Consider the following 15,583-nt stretch of genomic DNA (forward strand, 5'->3'; position numbering starts at 1 on the left):
GGCCTCACCATTGGGCCTCTCTCTGGCTCAGGCTTCATTCTCTATAGTTGAGTATCCCCCACCCCTGCCCCGGCCCTGTCCAGTGGAAACCAGCCCCTCTCACCGCTAGCCCCATCCTTGTCCTGCTACAACTCTCTCACCCTCAGCAGAGCTTCCTCTCCCGCTCCCTACAAGGCCCTGAGAGCAGCAGGGGAGGCAGGCCACTGGCCCAACCTGGGCACCTAAGACGGGCCACCTGCTCCGCCCTCCAGATGAGCTTCTGGTCTAATTCTCCCAGCTGCTCTGTGGGATGAGTCCTGGTCTCAGCCCCACCAGACACATGGGGAAACTGAGGCTGAGACAAGCCATTCGCCTGACTTCACAGAGCAGCAAAGTAGGGCATCCAAGATTCAAACTGGTCTGCCTGGCTGCGAGGCCCGCATCATTCATCACACACCCAGGGACGTGACACACACAGGTGAAGAGACCTGTTTGCTGAAGTGAATGGAGGCACATTTGTGTGTAAGAGGCAGCAGTGCTCCACGGGAGCGATTCTGGCCCCCAGGGGACATACGGCCTTGTCAGAAGACATTTTTGGCTGTCCCAACTAGGGGCTGGAGGGGGAGGGGCTGGCAGTGGTGGTACCTCTGTGGGTAGAGGCCAGAGATGCTGCTAACATCCTGTAATACATAGGGCAGCCCCCACAATAAAGAATGAATGGCCCCGGGCGGAGTTCCCGTCATGGCACAGCGGAAACAAATCCGACTAGGAACCCTGAGGTTGTGAGTTCAATCCCTGGCCTTGCTCAGTGGCTTAAGGATCTGGCATTGCCATGAGCTGTGGTGTAGGTCGCAGATACAGCTTGGATCCCGTGTTGCTGTGGCTCTGGTGTAGGCTGGCAGCTGTAGGTCCGATTAGACCCCTAGCCTGAAAACCTCTATATGCCATGGGTGTGGCCCTAAAAAGACAAAAAGATTAAAAAAAAAAAAATGAATGAACGGCCTCAAAGGTCAACAGTGGAGAGCCTGGCATGACACTGACGTTTTCCTGCTCGTCCCCAGGTCAGCTGCAGTAACCAGCCGGGACCTTCTCCGTTTGGTACCAAGAGCATCAACAATAATGACCTCTCTTCCCTCCTGCCCACTTCCTGTTTGGAGAAGGTCCGATACACAGTCCCCTCCCTAGCCCAGCTCCACCCTGCACTGTCCTCCAAACCTTCACCTCCATTTCACAGACAAGAGCCTGAGGCTCAGAAGTGGGGGGCCACTTTGTTTGGGACTGCAAGCCAGATCCCGCTGAGCCCCAAATGCTTCCTTTACCACCTTGCTCCACTGCCCTCAGCAGCCGGTGGGCCTGGGAGTGAGCATCCGGGGCCGTTTTCAGGGGGCTGCAGGGTGACAGCCCCTGGCAACTTCCCCCAGTCCGGGTAACTCAGGAGGTCAGGGGACCACGGGGAGAGGGGAGGCCTGGGGGTGCTCTTAGCTCCCTTCACCCCAGCCTGCTCCGGAGCCAGCGAGAACATGTCTCAGGGCAGCCAGGGCTAAATCAGCTGCTCCAGCCCCCAGAGGAGCCCCCTGGGCAGGCGACATCCCCAGGAAGCTCGGGCCACATAGAACCGGAGCCAGGACCTTCTCACAATAGCATGGACTTAAGTTGAAAAACACTAGGCTGAGCGGAAATAAGGTTGCTGCCTGGGGGCAGAGCTCTTTCCGGAGGGGGGTGGGGAGGCGCACGGGACGGGACGGGGGACGCGGGAGACCTTGGCAGCGGCGGCCCCCAGAGGAAGCGGAAACCGGCTTTAAAACTCTGGGGCAGAGACGAGGTGGAAGGAGTTGGCCTGGCCGGCGAGGGCAGGAGGCTGACAGCTGGCTCCCCCCTCGCAGAACCCCTGCTGTGTCTGAACCGGGCAGCAGGGCAGGATGTGGCACTTCAAGGATGTGGGTTAACAATGGCTCTCTGAGCTGGAGGGCACCTGAGGTCCCCACCCGACAGCAGCTGCTGCCAAGACCCTGGGCTCTGGCTGGATCCCAGAGGATCGGCCTTTCTCCCACTTTCTTTAAAAATCACCCTCTAAGAGGCATCGCTCCTTCAATCCCTCTGGAAGTCTAGCCTGAAATATGATTTAAGGAGTTCCCTCCTACTGGAACACAACAGGATCTGCGTGTCTAGACGTACCAGGGTAGGTTCGATCCCTGCCCCGCACAGTGGGTTAAAGGATCTGGCATTGCTGTCACAACTGAGGCTCAGATCTAATCCCTGGCTCCTCTGGCCCTGTGGACCCCCCTAGCCCGGAAACTCCACATGCCCTGAGGCAGTCAAAAAAAAAAAAAAAAGACAGAGATTTAAAACGTAAAAAGAACTTTATAAGTAAAGCTGTTCAGCAATACCCAGCTTTTCGATAAGGCTTTTACTTTGGGGGGGGTGGGGAGCTTGACCCATGGCACACGGAGGTTCCCAGGCTATCGGTTGAATCAGAGCTGCAGCTGCCGGCCTACACCACAGCCACAGCAACACAGGATCCAAGTCATGTCTGCGACCTACACCACAGCTCATGGCAACGCCCCGGATCCTTAACCCACTGAGTGAGGCCAGGGATCAAACCCGCGTCCTCATGGATACTAGTCAGGTTTGTAACGCTGAGCCACAACAGGCTTACTTTTTAAATGCTAACTTTGTGCCAATACCATTGATGAACAATTTTATCAAAACGCTAAACTCACATTTGCTCATGTGCTGTTTTGTCTGCCTGAAACACTAGGTGAACGCAGAAAACCGTACCCAGATGAGCAAGCAGCAAAGGAACACACAGGGCTCAGACGCACACCTCAAACTGCGTCAGCAATCTCCGAGCCACACCCAGCCCGTGGCGGGGGAGGTCCAACTGGCCAACTGATTTCAGATAACCCTCCTTCCACCCCCTCACGAGCTGCATGCAACTCTTCCCACCCACAGCCACAAGCATCCTGCAGGCTTCTTGCCTGGTAGAGTGCCATATTTATTTGCAATAATTTTGTATTTCTTATCTGCAAAACTTGTGTAAAAATGTGCTAGCTGTTTTTTAGTTTCCTTTTTTTTTTTTCTCCTAAAGTGCTCCTAAAGAGGTTTTTGAGTGTTGCGCCACTTAGCCCCATTTTTCTCATAAGGTCACTGATTTTTATTGCCTGATTTTACCCAGTTCAGGGATACTGAGGAAGGCATATTTGCGTTATAGCAGAACTGAGTATATTACATAAAGGGCCCTGCACAGTGCTTGGCACATGATAAGCATTTAATCAATTTTAACTTGTTAATAGTAAAAAAAAAAAAAAAAAAAGTGCCGGGTGGGGGGATTACTTAAATATGCAATAAGATTAAGATCATGGGAGCACTGAGCCATCCCAGAAGGTAAGTGTGAAGCATCTAGAATAACACAGAAGATGCTTTAGGAAAGACAGAAGGCATAAGACACTATAGGTGTGTATGATTATAACCCTGCATTAAAAAAATTTTTTTTCTCCACAAAAATCAATAAAGTCCAGGAGTTCCCCAGTGGATCGGTAGGTTAAGGATCCGGCACTCTCACTGCTGTGGCTCAGGTTACTGCTGTAGCGTGGGTTCCATCCTTGGCCTGGGAGCTTCCAAGCCTACCCCCATCCCCAAATCAATAAAGCCTAGAAGGAAATACATCAAAATGTCAACAGCAATTGATGAGACTTAGAGTGAGATGTTTCTTTTTGCTTTTTTTTTCTTTTTTGGCTGCCTCGCAGCATATGGAATTCCCACACCAGGGATCAAATCTGAGCCTATACCACAGCTAGGGCAACGTCGGATCCTTAACCCACTGAGATGGGCCGGGAGATTTAATCCAGAGTTCCTACTACTAGAGAGATATCGTGATCCCTTTGCACCACGGCAGGAACTCTGCTACTTTTCTTTTTAATTAACAAAAATGTTGTACTCTATTCCTAGTTTCCCCAAATCAGAAAACTTTTAGAAGCTTAGACAACGTAAGATCAAAACTAAAGCGATTTTTAAGAAGCAGAAAAATCATCTCGGCCTGTTAACCCAACTCTTTTTTTTTTTTTTTTTTGGCTTTTGTCCTTTTAAGGCCACACTCGCGGCATATGGAGGTTCCCAGGCTAGGGGTCTAATGGGAGCTGTGGCTGCTGGCCTTCACCATAGCCACGCCAGATTCGAGCCTCGTCTTCAACCTACACCACAGCTCACATCAACACCGAATCCTTAACCCACTGAGCGAGGCCAGGGATCGAACCCACGACCTCAGGGTTCCTAGTCGGATTCATTTCCGTTGCACCACGACGGGAACTCCCTTAACCCAACTCTCCTTAACCACACACTCCCTGTGTTCAGCGCCCAAGCACCTGGTTTCACCCACAGCTAAAGGCGGTTTTTTTCCACGCCACATGACAGCAAACACTCCCCCTTCTGCCTTGTCTTCTGAATAAAGATTATTCTTAAGGACAAGAATTTTGAAACTACATAGCTCGTGACTTTGACTTCAGATCTAGTAATGAAACAATTTTTCTTTTGAAGTCAATCTGAAATCGCTTAGGGAGGAGGTGAAAATGAACTTGACTTTGCACAAAATCAATCCCACGCTCTTCTTTTTCTCCTGAGATGAGCGGGTGGCTTACCAGGAAGAACAGGGGAAAAGAGACACTAATGCTCAGACTTTGAGCCTCTGCAAGATACTCATCAGGAAATGCTAACTGGAGTCCTCACCGGACAAGCCTCTGATAAATTTCGATTCTATGGCTTCGTAGACCAGGAAAATTCTCAGGAAGGCCTTCGCCACCTAGGCTGCCAGGAGAAACACCTGCTCGTTCTAGCACAGGGAGAGGAGATCGTCCTGGCATCCCTTCCCCAGCTCACAGCCAACTGGTTACCAAGGTGCCATGTCAAAATGGACATTCTGGGAGTTCCCATTGCAGTGCAACGGAATCAGGGGCATCTCTGCAGCACCAGGAAGAAGGTTCGATCCCTGGCTCCGCACAGTGCGAAAGGATCTGGTGGTGTTGCAGCTGCAATACAGGTGGGTAGCAATTGCGGCTCGGGTCTGATTCCTGGCCTGGGAACTCCATATGTCCCAGGGCAGCCAGAAAAAAAAAGGGGGGGAGGGGGACATTCTGGTCCCAGACATAAAACCTAGAAGGAACCCCTGGCTTGCGCTTCCAAGACGGCCATGCCAGGGAACAAGGACATGGGAGGGAGTTACGGTCCCGGACTAGAGTCTTTAGTAAAGTAACACCTGCTTCAGTTTCAACTCTAAGGGGCCGAGTAAGGAGTTCCCTCCGTGGCTCAGTGGTAATGAACCCGACTAGGATTCATGAGGATGCAGGTTCAATCCCTGGCCTCTCTCAGTGGGTTAAGGATCCGGCTGTGGCTGCGGCGTAGGCTGGCAGCTGTAGCCCTGATTCGACCCCTAGCCTGGCAACCTCCAAATGCCATGGGTGCAGCTCTAAAAAGCAAAAAAAAGGGGGGGGGAGAGGGGCTGAGTAAGCACCACTTCTCCAGGGTAGGAGACACAGGTCACAGGGACTTCTGATCCAAGACCGGTTTTCCTTGGCTGGTAACTAAGTCCAGAGCCTCGGATTCTAGTCCCTTCCTTTCCTTGGGTCCCCATACTCTTACACATAACATGAGGCTGGGCTAGATCAGAGGGTCACACACTAAGGCCAGGCAGGTAACCTCATAAATTGTTCAGGTATATCAGCCATCACACAGCTCTCCCGGTCTAGCTTTTCCTGAACATAATTAGGTGAAAATCTTGGATTGGGAGGTGGTGGGGAGGGAGCTGCAGTGCAGCCAGCTCTCGACTCTGAGCGCTAGACTCACTCTTCAAAGGGTCCACGTGCTCTGGAGAAGCAGGAGGAGACAAAATAACTTGTGGACCAGAAGGGCTCCTTTGTAGGAAACTTTCAGAGTAACAGGGGAGTGTGACCACTAACGCAGACAGAAAGGACAACCGAAACTGACATGGTGAAATCTTACCAGCCTCGAAACAAAGTTCTGCATTTAGGTTGCAAAGAAAATGCACCATATGAAGCCAGGATTCATTAGGGGACAGGGACGAGACTGCAATGGAAAGCCAGCCCCTAACAGAACAAACACCAATGAGAGCCAACAGCATGTACTAAAAACACCAACTGAGGAGTTTCTGCTGGGGCACAACAGAATCGGCGGCGTCTCTGGTTTTGATGCCCCGACCAGTGGGTTAAGGATCTGGCATGGCCGCAGCTGCAGCAGAGGCTGAAACTGGCTCAGATGTGATCCCTGGCCTGGGAACTCCATATGCCACGGAGGGGCCAAAAAAGAAGAAAAAAAGAAAGAAAGAAAGACACCAACTGAACATTCTGGAGAGAGGAGAGGATGTTTGGAGCTGACCAAGGGTCTGGCTGCACTCATGGTGGTCGGAGCACACCTGGAAAAGCAGGCTCCGTTCAAGGACACAGGCAGGAGTGGGGGGAGGGAAGGGGAGGGGGGAGCCATGAGGCCGAGGACAGCAGCTCTGAGAAAAGATGCGGGAGTGCTGGCCGCCCTCGATTAGGTGCAGATCCCTCAGGCAAAGAGCAGCAAATCAAGGCAGCAAAGAGCCTCGGCTGTGAGTGTCACAGAGGCCTCTGCAACCGCAGAACCTTTGCTCCAGTGATGGTTCCGCCCTGCAACAGGAAGTGCTGGCTCAGAGGTGGTAAGGTAACAAAACTAACACCCGGAGGGGCCTTGGGTGGCCTCAAAATTGCCTCTAGAGCGGTGTTTCTCCAACTTCAAGGGTTTAGCAATCGCCTAGGGATCTTGTCAAAATGCAGACCCTACGTTAGTAGGTCAGGGGTAGGGCCTGAGATTCTGCATTTCTAACGCACTTCCAAGCTTCCAGGTGATGCTCATGTTACTCCTTCCCCGACTACACTTGGGTAACGAGGCTCCACCACTGTCAAGGCAAAGAGAGCAAGTCTTGACCAGAGCGCCTAGAGAAACCGTCTCTGGGATCCAGCCTCCTAAAAAGACATTCCTGGGGTCAGAGTGGTCTGCAAACTACAGGAGCCCTTCCTTCCTGCAGCTTGGGGATGGTAACTTGGGAAGGAGATGCCCTCCTGGAGGTACCACCACCTTTAACATGTGGGTCTCTTTCAGTATAGGGTTTCCTGGGCGAAAGGAAATCAGGGAAAGGGTGGAGTCAAGTCCTAAGTGTTTGGGTCCCTAACGCGACTCAGCAACTCAGAATTTGCACAGCACCGGGAACCAGGCAATGACCTGCGGCAAACGTGTCTAGAATTAATCAGCTCTGCCCCCACCCACCCCTCCACAAAAGCTCTCTCGCTTCTTATTCCCCTAAGGGAAGGTGACTGCAGCCTGGGAGACTCCCCAGCTGTGACTCATCTACAGAATCAAATCTGATCCCCCAAGCGCCGGATTCACGAGGCCCTGACCTACCTCTCTGCCGGCCCCAGTCCACATTTCCAAGCCTAACCTCGAACTCTACACCTCCCCCCACCCCGATTTCCTATCTCGCATCTCTGGCTTCTCTTCAGGTGCCTACCCAACTTCACCGGTCACAACCCTTTCAGATGCAGCTGTGTTTCTCCGTCCCCATCGCCTCGGCATTCTCACAGCTTCTGGGTGGCGTCCCTTAAAAAGTATGCCTAGTATCCCAGCTTTACCGCGGATGCCTCATCTGAGGATGCTAAAGTCTTATAAGCGCCCCTTTGTCTCCCCCTGCGGCGCCGAGAGCCGTGCGGGGCTCACAGGAAGTGCTCAGAAACTTAGCCCCGGGGCAGCAGCCTTGCCCAGAGAGGGAGTCGGGTGCGCAGAGACTCAGTCGGGCTGAGTGTGGGCACCCCCTCCCCCAAAGAACAAGGGTCACCAGGACAAGAGCCCGAGTTCAGGGCCAAGCAGCCCCTCTGCGCTCTCCCGAGCGGTGAGCGAGACTAACCAGGGCCAGCGCCCCTTCCTTCCGGAACCGCTCCGCGAGCCCCGAACCACCCACACCCCAGCGCCCTCACCTTGTAAACTTTGCCGAAGGCACCGTCGCCCAACTCGCCCACGATCTCCCACACCTCGTTGGGATCCAAGTCCCGGCGGACGTGCTCATATTCGCGGGACTTTCTCTTTTCGAAGGTAGACAAGCGCAAGATGCGGCGGAAATTGGCGAAAGCCATGGCTAGGGGCACGCGAGCCGGGGGGCGAGGTGGCGCCGGCTTGGGCTCCGGCTGTGGCTCCGGCGGTCGCGAAGAGGAAGGGCTGGAGAGACGCCGCAGCGCTTGGGGGTTCTCCCCAGACCCGCCCTTCCCCGCAGCCGGACACAGGTCAAGTGCGCCCAGGGCTCAGCGCCGCGGGAGCTCCCGGAACCGCGCAGGCGGCTGTGGTCCCCGCCCCCGCTCGGTCCTGTCCCCGGGCTGCCTCCCGATGCCTGCCCGGCTCGCGCCGCGCCCCCGCCCAACCCGCCAGCCCCGGGACGCGTTCCGGGTACCCGGCCCCGCGCCCGCCCTCCTGCCCGGCTCCACCTGCAGCTCTCCGGCAGCGCCCAGAGACCCCCTAATTGGCTGCGGGCGCTGCCGGGCTCCGCCCATCGCCGCAGGGCACTCTGGAAACTGTAGTTCCCCCCGCGCGCCGCAAGCTGGCGAGCCACCGACCAGGGTTTGGGGAGTTTAGGAGACCCTTCAGCGGGGACCCTTCCGGGTCTGGGAGACCCGCCGCCTCTCGTGGCTCCCAAAATTTCTGCGGGAGCAGGAGGGGAAGCGAATTGGCTTGTCACGAGCGCCCACTGATTGTTGTCCAAAGACCAAGAAGGCGAACTGGCATTAATCATTTAACCCGCCGGGTAACTACCCCGCTAGGCTGCTCTGCTCGCGCCCACTTTTCAGCTGGGGGCGCCAGGCGGGAAGAGCACCGGCCCAGGGCTACATATCCTGCTGGTGGATCCGGTGCCGGTTCCTCGGCGCGATGCTGCCTCCTAGCGAGGAAAATGCTGCGCCTTTGCGGCCGTGGGTGAGTCCCTGGAGGCCCAGGCTGGTTTCCTGCTTCCCAGGGGCTCTGCCCCATGGTTATCCACCGGCCAGGGTTGCTGGGCTAGGAGAAGAGCTCCTTGAGAGTTTATCACATGCTTCATAAGGGATCTTCAGATATATTTGCATATTAAGTAAAACGTTTCTTAATTTCCCAGTTTTTCTAAGTAAGCTCCCCGTACGTAGAACCGAAATCTTTTGACCACCATCATCTTCGATCCTGGTCGTTTTCACCTGCCACTATTGTCTCTAGGACAGTTATACTTTTATGTATGTATGTATGTACATATGTATGTATGTATTTAGGGGCCGCAGGTGTGGCATACGGATGTTCCCAGGCTAGGGGTCTCATCAGAGCTACAGTGGCCGGTCTACGCCACAGCCACGCCAGATCCGAGCCTCCTCTGCGACCTACACCACAGCAGCTCGCCTAAACACTGGATCCTTAACCCATGGAGTGAGACCAAGGATTGAACCCGCCTCTTCGGGGTTACTATCAGTTTCGTTTCTGCTAAGCCACAAAGGGAACTCCCTAGGACAGTTATACTTTTATCTAAATCTGCTAAGTAGTTTCCAAGTAGCAAGTCCGGAGGGTTGGGCAGCCTGTAAATCTTCTTATGGTAACTCTCCCTCATAAGGAACTGGAATCTGAGTGAAAGTCGTACCCCAATTGTCCCCATCCCTGTAGAGAACCATCAGTGTGGAGATATTTTCAGCCCTCCCTGAGCAATATGCAAACACCAATTACAGTTCCAAATGTAGAAAGCCAACCACAGAAGGCTGGGGTGCTGGTGGTGGTCTGTAAGAAGGGTACCCTGAGCAAAAGTTGCCAAGCATTTTGAAATGTCCCCACAACTCAATGAGTGGTTGCAATTGTAGAGGGTCTTTCTCACTAAAAAAAGAAAACACAGCCCAAGACTGAGCCCTCATTGACTAAGCCCACATCTAAACCTCCCACAACAAGCTGGAAGGCAGGCTTTTCATTAGTTTCAGTCTATTTGACCAACGCTCTGACAAGGGAAGGGGGACCACTGGGAGCCTTTCCCACTGGGAAGTGGAGGCATTTAGCACAGGGCAGTCAGGAAGGACTAGAAGTCCCCGGCGAGTTCATCCTCAGGCTGGGCACAGCCACACAGGACTCTGTGAGACTGGCTCTACAACAGCACCAGAAAAAATGAAAAGAGAATCAGAAATGGAGAGCGTCACTCAAAAATGTTATAAGGGAAAGAAGCCAGACACAAAAGACCACACGTCCTATGATTCCATTTATATGAAATGCCTAAAAAAGGCACCTCCATAGGGACTGAAAATAGATTAAGAGTTGCCTAGGGCTGGGTTGAAATGGACATGAGGAGTCTTATTGGGGCGATGAAAATGTTCTAAAACTGGATTATGGTGAGGATGTGATAACCTGGCAAATTGACTAAAAAATCACTGAATTGTACACTTGAAATGGATGAATTTTATGATATGCAAACTATTCCTAAGTAAAGTTGTAAGAAATCAAACAGAGGGATGCAACAAAACCACAGCTCTATCTCTGCAATAGACAAGGCTGGTCAAAGAAAGAAAAAAGAAAGTTGCAGAAAGAAAAAATATTCACCAAGACAGTGAAAATGAAAAGGAGGGCATAATATTCAGTCCCATAGAGATTTTGAAATCATAACATGATATTTTAAACATTTTTATGTGAGTACATTTTAATCTATATCAAAAGGGTAATCATGTAAAAGAAAATATACATTTTATAAACAAATGATATATAAACATACACATGATAAATGATATGTAAAAGATACATAATGTCAATAAGAAAAAAAAGCCCAAATAAGCTAATAACTGATAAAGAAATAAATCAAAAATCTGAAGTGTGCCCCCACTGAATGGACATCATGTTATGTGGGTTTACAAATAATTTCTCCCTTTGCATAAATTCTTTTTTTTTTTTTTGCTTTTTAGGGCCACACCCGGCCTACACCACAGCCACAGCAACGCTAGATCTGAGCCAAATCTTCGACCTGCACCACAGCTCACAGCAATGCCAGATCCTTAACCCACCGAGCAAGGCCAGGAATTGAACCTGCATTCTCATGGATACTAGTCAGGTTTATTACCACTGAGCCACAATGGGAACACCCTGTATAAATTCTTTAGGAAGATAGAAAAAAGGGAAATATACTCATTTTTATGAGTTTTGCTACACCTAGGTAGGGATAATAAAAGAAAATTGAAGATATTTCGCATAGGAAATAGATGGGGGGAAAATACTGGTAAGATGAAAACAAAGTTGAATAAAAATATCATGACCAAGAGAAGTTTATCCCGGAATAAAAGAATGGTTCTACCCAGGACTAAAAGCTATTAAAGTAAGACACTGGGAGTTCCCATCGTGGCTCCATGGGTTAAGGACCCGATGTTGTCTCTGTGAGCATGCAGGTTTGATCCCTGGCCTTGGTCAGTGGGTTGAGGATCCGGTGTTGCTGCAAGCTGTGGAAGAGGTCACAGGCATGGTTCAGATCAGGTTGCTGTGGCTGTGGTGGAGGCCAGCAGCTGTAGCTCCAGTCTGACTTCTAGCCAGAGAACTTCCATATGCCCCATAAGCCCCAGGTGCGACTGTTAAAAAAAAAAAAAAAAAAAAAAAAAGATGCTTCATTGACAAAGCAAAGAAGAAAATCGAATAGTCTCAATAGTCACAGAGAACGCATTTGACCAGCTTCTTAGATTGGATTTCCCCAGAAATAAGGATCTGAATGTAAACACTTTATCTGGGCTGTGATGCCTGGAGGGAGTGGGGAATCAAGACAGGAGAGGTTTGAAGCCAGGAAACGGTGTACCTTGTCATCCTTAACCGCTGGGCCAACTGGGGTTTAATCCCACTAGCGAATTCCAGGCGTCAAGGCTGCAACACACTTCCGACTCAGCCTCTCTGAGCGTCAAGGACATTGGGGAATTTTTCTTTAAACCCATTTGTCCTTGGCCAGGGTGCTTCCTAGAGCCGGACTTCTAACCTGCCCTGCAAGACGGCCAGGAGAACACCCCTCAGTCCGGAGGTGTCACAGCTTCGGCAACAACACCACTTAACCTTTCTTATTTCTTCTCCTTTCCAGGAGCATTTGCTAGAATCTTGAGCTTTACATTAAAACAGTAACAGTAAAAATGCAAGTTCTTGTCTTGGTCCAGTATTTAATGGAAAGGGCTTAAAGTATCTCCTTTAAGTATATTTACCAAAGATTGTAGCAAATGAGCTTCAAACAAAGTTTCCTGCTCTTCCTAATTTGAGAATAACTTTTTCTCATGGCTCTAGAACTTTATCAAATATTTCCTCTGCATTTATCACATGATAAGTGAATCAGATAATTAATCAATGAGTCTTCTCATCTAGCCTGTGAACATGGTAAATTTCTTTGATTGAAATATTCTCAGAGTTCCTGCTGGGCACAATGGGTTAAGGATCCTGTGTTGCTGCTGCTGTGGCTCAGATTCAATCCCTGGCCCAGAAAGTTCCATATGCTGTGGGTGCAGCCGAAAAAAAAAAAAAAAATTCTTGCATCCCCGGAAAGTAAATATTTTATGTCTCAAGAGAGAGGCTAGGTTATTTTCCCAAGGTCACACAGCTAATAAGCAGCAGAGTTGGGATTTGAACCTAAGTAGTCTGACACCAGAATCTCTGCATCTGTTCGTATAATTGCTATGTTTACTTGCTTCTTTTTTTTTTTTTTTTTTTTGGCCATGTCTGCAGCACGCAGAAGTTTCTGGACTAGAAAGGAAACACAAGCCACAGCTGTAACCAGAGCCACAGCAGTGACAATGCCTGATCCTTAACTGCCAAGACACCAGGGAACTCCTTTTTAAACATTTTTAAAAAGTCAACTCTATTGAGGTTTAGTTTACATTCAATAAAATTAGTTGTTGCTTCAATCACATTAATATCATCAGTTTTTAAAACTCTAGCCATTCTAATGAATACACAGTGGTATCTTATTCTAGGCTTTTGCCCTCAAGATATTTGCCAAATCCTAAACTCCAAAGTCTAGGGAAAGAGGAAGTTCCTGTCACAGCGCAGCAGAAACGAATCTGACCAGACACCATGACGTTGCAGGTTCGATTCCTGGCCTCACTCAGCGGGTTAAGGATCCAGCATTGCCGTGAGCTGTGATATAGGTGGCAGACACACGGCTTGGATCCAGCATTGCTGTGGCTGTGGTGTAGGCCAACAGCTGTAGCTCCGATTAGACCCCCAGCCTATATGCCATAGGCGCGGCCCTAAAAAGACAAAAGACCAAAAAAAAAAAAAAAAGACCAAAGTCTAGGGAGGCCATGAAATCAAACAGAAAGCCAATGGGCTCACATATTAAAAAGCTAAGTAGATCCCAGATTGTGGTCTTCAAATACACTTTCTACGTCTAAGAAAGGAAATATCTATCCTTGCATCAATATCTGTGCCTCTGTCTTGAAACAGAATAGAGAATGTACAGATGGCAAATATGCACATCTATACACGCTCAGCATCATTAGTCATCAGGGAAATGCAGATAAAAACCACTGTATCCGTTGGAATAGGCTAACTCTGCAATAAGACCTTCAACATCTTGGTAGCTTAACACAACAAAAGTGGCTTACGCACTGTAGAGAAAGCCACAAAGAATGTCACATCTATCCAGATCGAATTTTAGAGATAATCTATAACATTCTAACTTTTCTTGAGCATATCAGAGAACCGAAGTCACGAGGCCACCAAGGAATCTGAATTCTAAGAAAGAACAACCCCTTGCGAAGAGAGAGGGAACACCAGCTGCTGGACCTCTGGCAGCACATGGCTGAAAATAGCAGCCACCACACAAGGCTGAAGAAAGCAGCTACCATTGTAACAAATCATCAGAGGCAAAGCTTGGGCCACCATGCCACTGTGGAATAGCTGGAGTGCCCAGACACAAGAGGTGATCACACACGGTGGCAAGCTTCTTCCCCCGGGGGTCTCCAGAGGGTGCTTGTGAGAACAATTAGGGGCAGGGCAGCAGGCTGGAGAGTGCCAGTCCTTGCCCGTGCAGGAGTAAAGGAGGTGGCTGGTGGCTACCAGGAGATGAGGCGAAGGTCTCATCTCTTCCTCAGAATCAGCAAAGGCAGAATTCTTCAAAGCAATAGCTTTCTGCTGCTGGGAGAGGGGAACTCCTCACTCACAAGGCCCAGAAAAAAATCCCTGGGTCTCATCCCTAGGGCAAGGAAAGATCCTCCCCTTTCTTTCTGTTTTGTTTTTTTTTCTTCTTTTTAGGGCCATATCTGAGGCATACGGAAGTTCCCAGAATAGGGGTCGAGTCGGAGCTACAGCTGCCCGGCCACAGTACAGCCACAGCAACACGGGATCTGAGCCACATGTGTGACCTACACTGCAGCTTGCGGCAACGTGGATCCTTAACCTACTGAGCGCGGCCCGTTATCGAACCCAGATCTTCATGGACACTGTGTAGGGTTCTTAACTTGCTGAGCCACAACGGGAACTCCCCCATGATGGGTTACTTAGACTGACCCACCTATTTTTACTACTTTGTTGTTCTTTATTCCGTCTTACATCTTGGATTTTCTCTCTGTGATCATTCGCTAACTACCGTAATTTGATCCCTTGGAATTTCTTTTGGGAGGGCCTTTTGGTAATCATTTGTAGTTGTTTGGGGTTTTTTTGTTTGTTTTTGCACAAATACATCTTTATCTCATCCTAATTTTTCTTTTTTTTTCCTCTTCACTATAGAAAATTTCAAACATATTCAAAGTAGAAAGAGTAGTATAAGGGAGTACTCCTATTACCCATGAGTCAGTCGTATATGAACATTTCTGTTCATGTGTTTATCGTCACCCACTGGTCTGGATTATTTTGAAGCAAATCCCAGACATTTTATCTTTTTTTTTTTTTTTTGGTCTTTTAAGGGCTGCACCCACAGCATATGGAAGTTCCCAGGCTTAGGCTTGAATCAGGAGCTATAGCTGCCAGCCTACACTCACAACCACAGCAACTCGTGATCCAAGCCATGTCTGCAACCTACACCACAGCTCAGGGCAATGCCAGAGCCTTAATCCACTGAATGAGGCCAGGGATCGAACCTGCGCCCTCATGGATTCTAGTCGGGTTCGTTATATCTAAGCCACGACAGGAAAACCTATCATTTAATTTTTTAAACAACCACCACAGCCATTGTCACCCCTAATATTATATCTAGTCAGTGTTCATATTTCTCTATCTTCTCGTGCTTTTTGGTAAGTTGTTTGCTTTTGTGCATTTTTAAATACACAATCTAAATGAATTAGGATCCAAATAAGTCCATACACTGTAATTAGTTGATGTGATTTGTTTTGTTTTGTTTTGTTTGGCCATACCTGCAGCATGTGGAAGTTCCTAGGCCAGGCATTGAACCTGCTCCACAGCAGTAATAAGGACAGATCCTTAACCATTAGGCCACCAAGGAATTCCTGGTTGATATGATTTGAAAGACATTAAATTGTCTATCAATCTATAGATCCCTCTCCCATCTCTTTTTCTTTCCTTGTAAATTTTTATTGAAGAAGTGGAGTCACTTTCTTCTAGAGCTTTCCACAGTCTGGGATTTATTGAT

At 49.6% G+C, this 15,583-nt stretch overlaps 1 protein-coding gene across 5 annotated transcripts in view; it reads right to left on the reverse strand.

Moving 5' to 3' along the window:
* Positions 1 to 8,402, reverse strand: part of STK10 (serine/threonine kinase 10) — a 133,928-nt gene extending 125,526 nt beyond the window's left edge. For 2 of the 5 annotated variants that reach the window (XM_047787303.1, XM_047787394.1), the window contains exon 1: positions 7,980 to 8,402. In XM_047787303.1, the coding sequence (XP_047643259.1) occupies positions 7,980 to 8,135 (156 nt within the window). In that variant the 5' untranslated portion in view covers positions 8,136 to 8,402. The remainder of the gene's footprint in view (positions 1 to 7,979) is intronic. The other 3 variants (XM_047787213.1, XM_047787139.1, XM_047787486.1) reach the window with 3 other exon arrangements.
* Positions 8,403 to 15,583: the final 7,181 nt, after the last annotated feature.

This window comes from Phacochoerus africanus, chromosome 1 (genome assembly GCF_016906955.1).
Source record: "Phacochoerus africanus isolate WHEZ1 chromosome 1, ROS_Pafr_v1, whole genome shotgun sequence".
In the NCBI taxonomy this organism is placed as follows: Eukaryota; Metazoa; Chordata; class Mammalia; order Artiodactyla; family Suidae; genus Phacochoerus; species Phacochoerus africanus.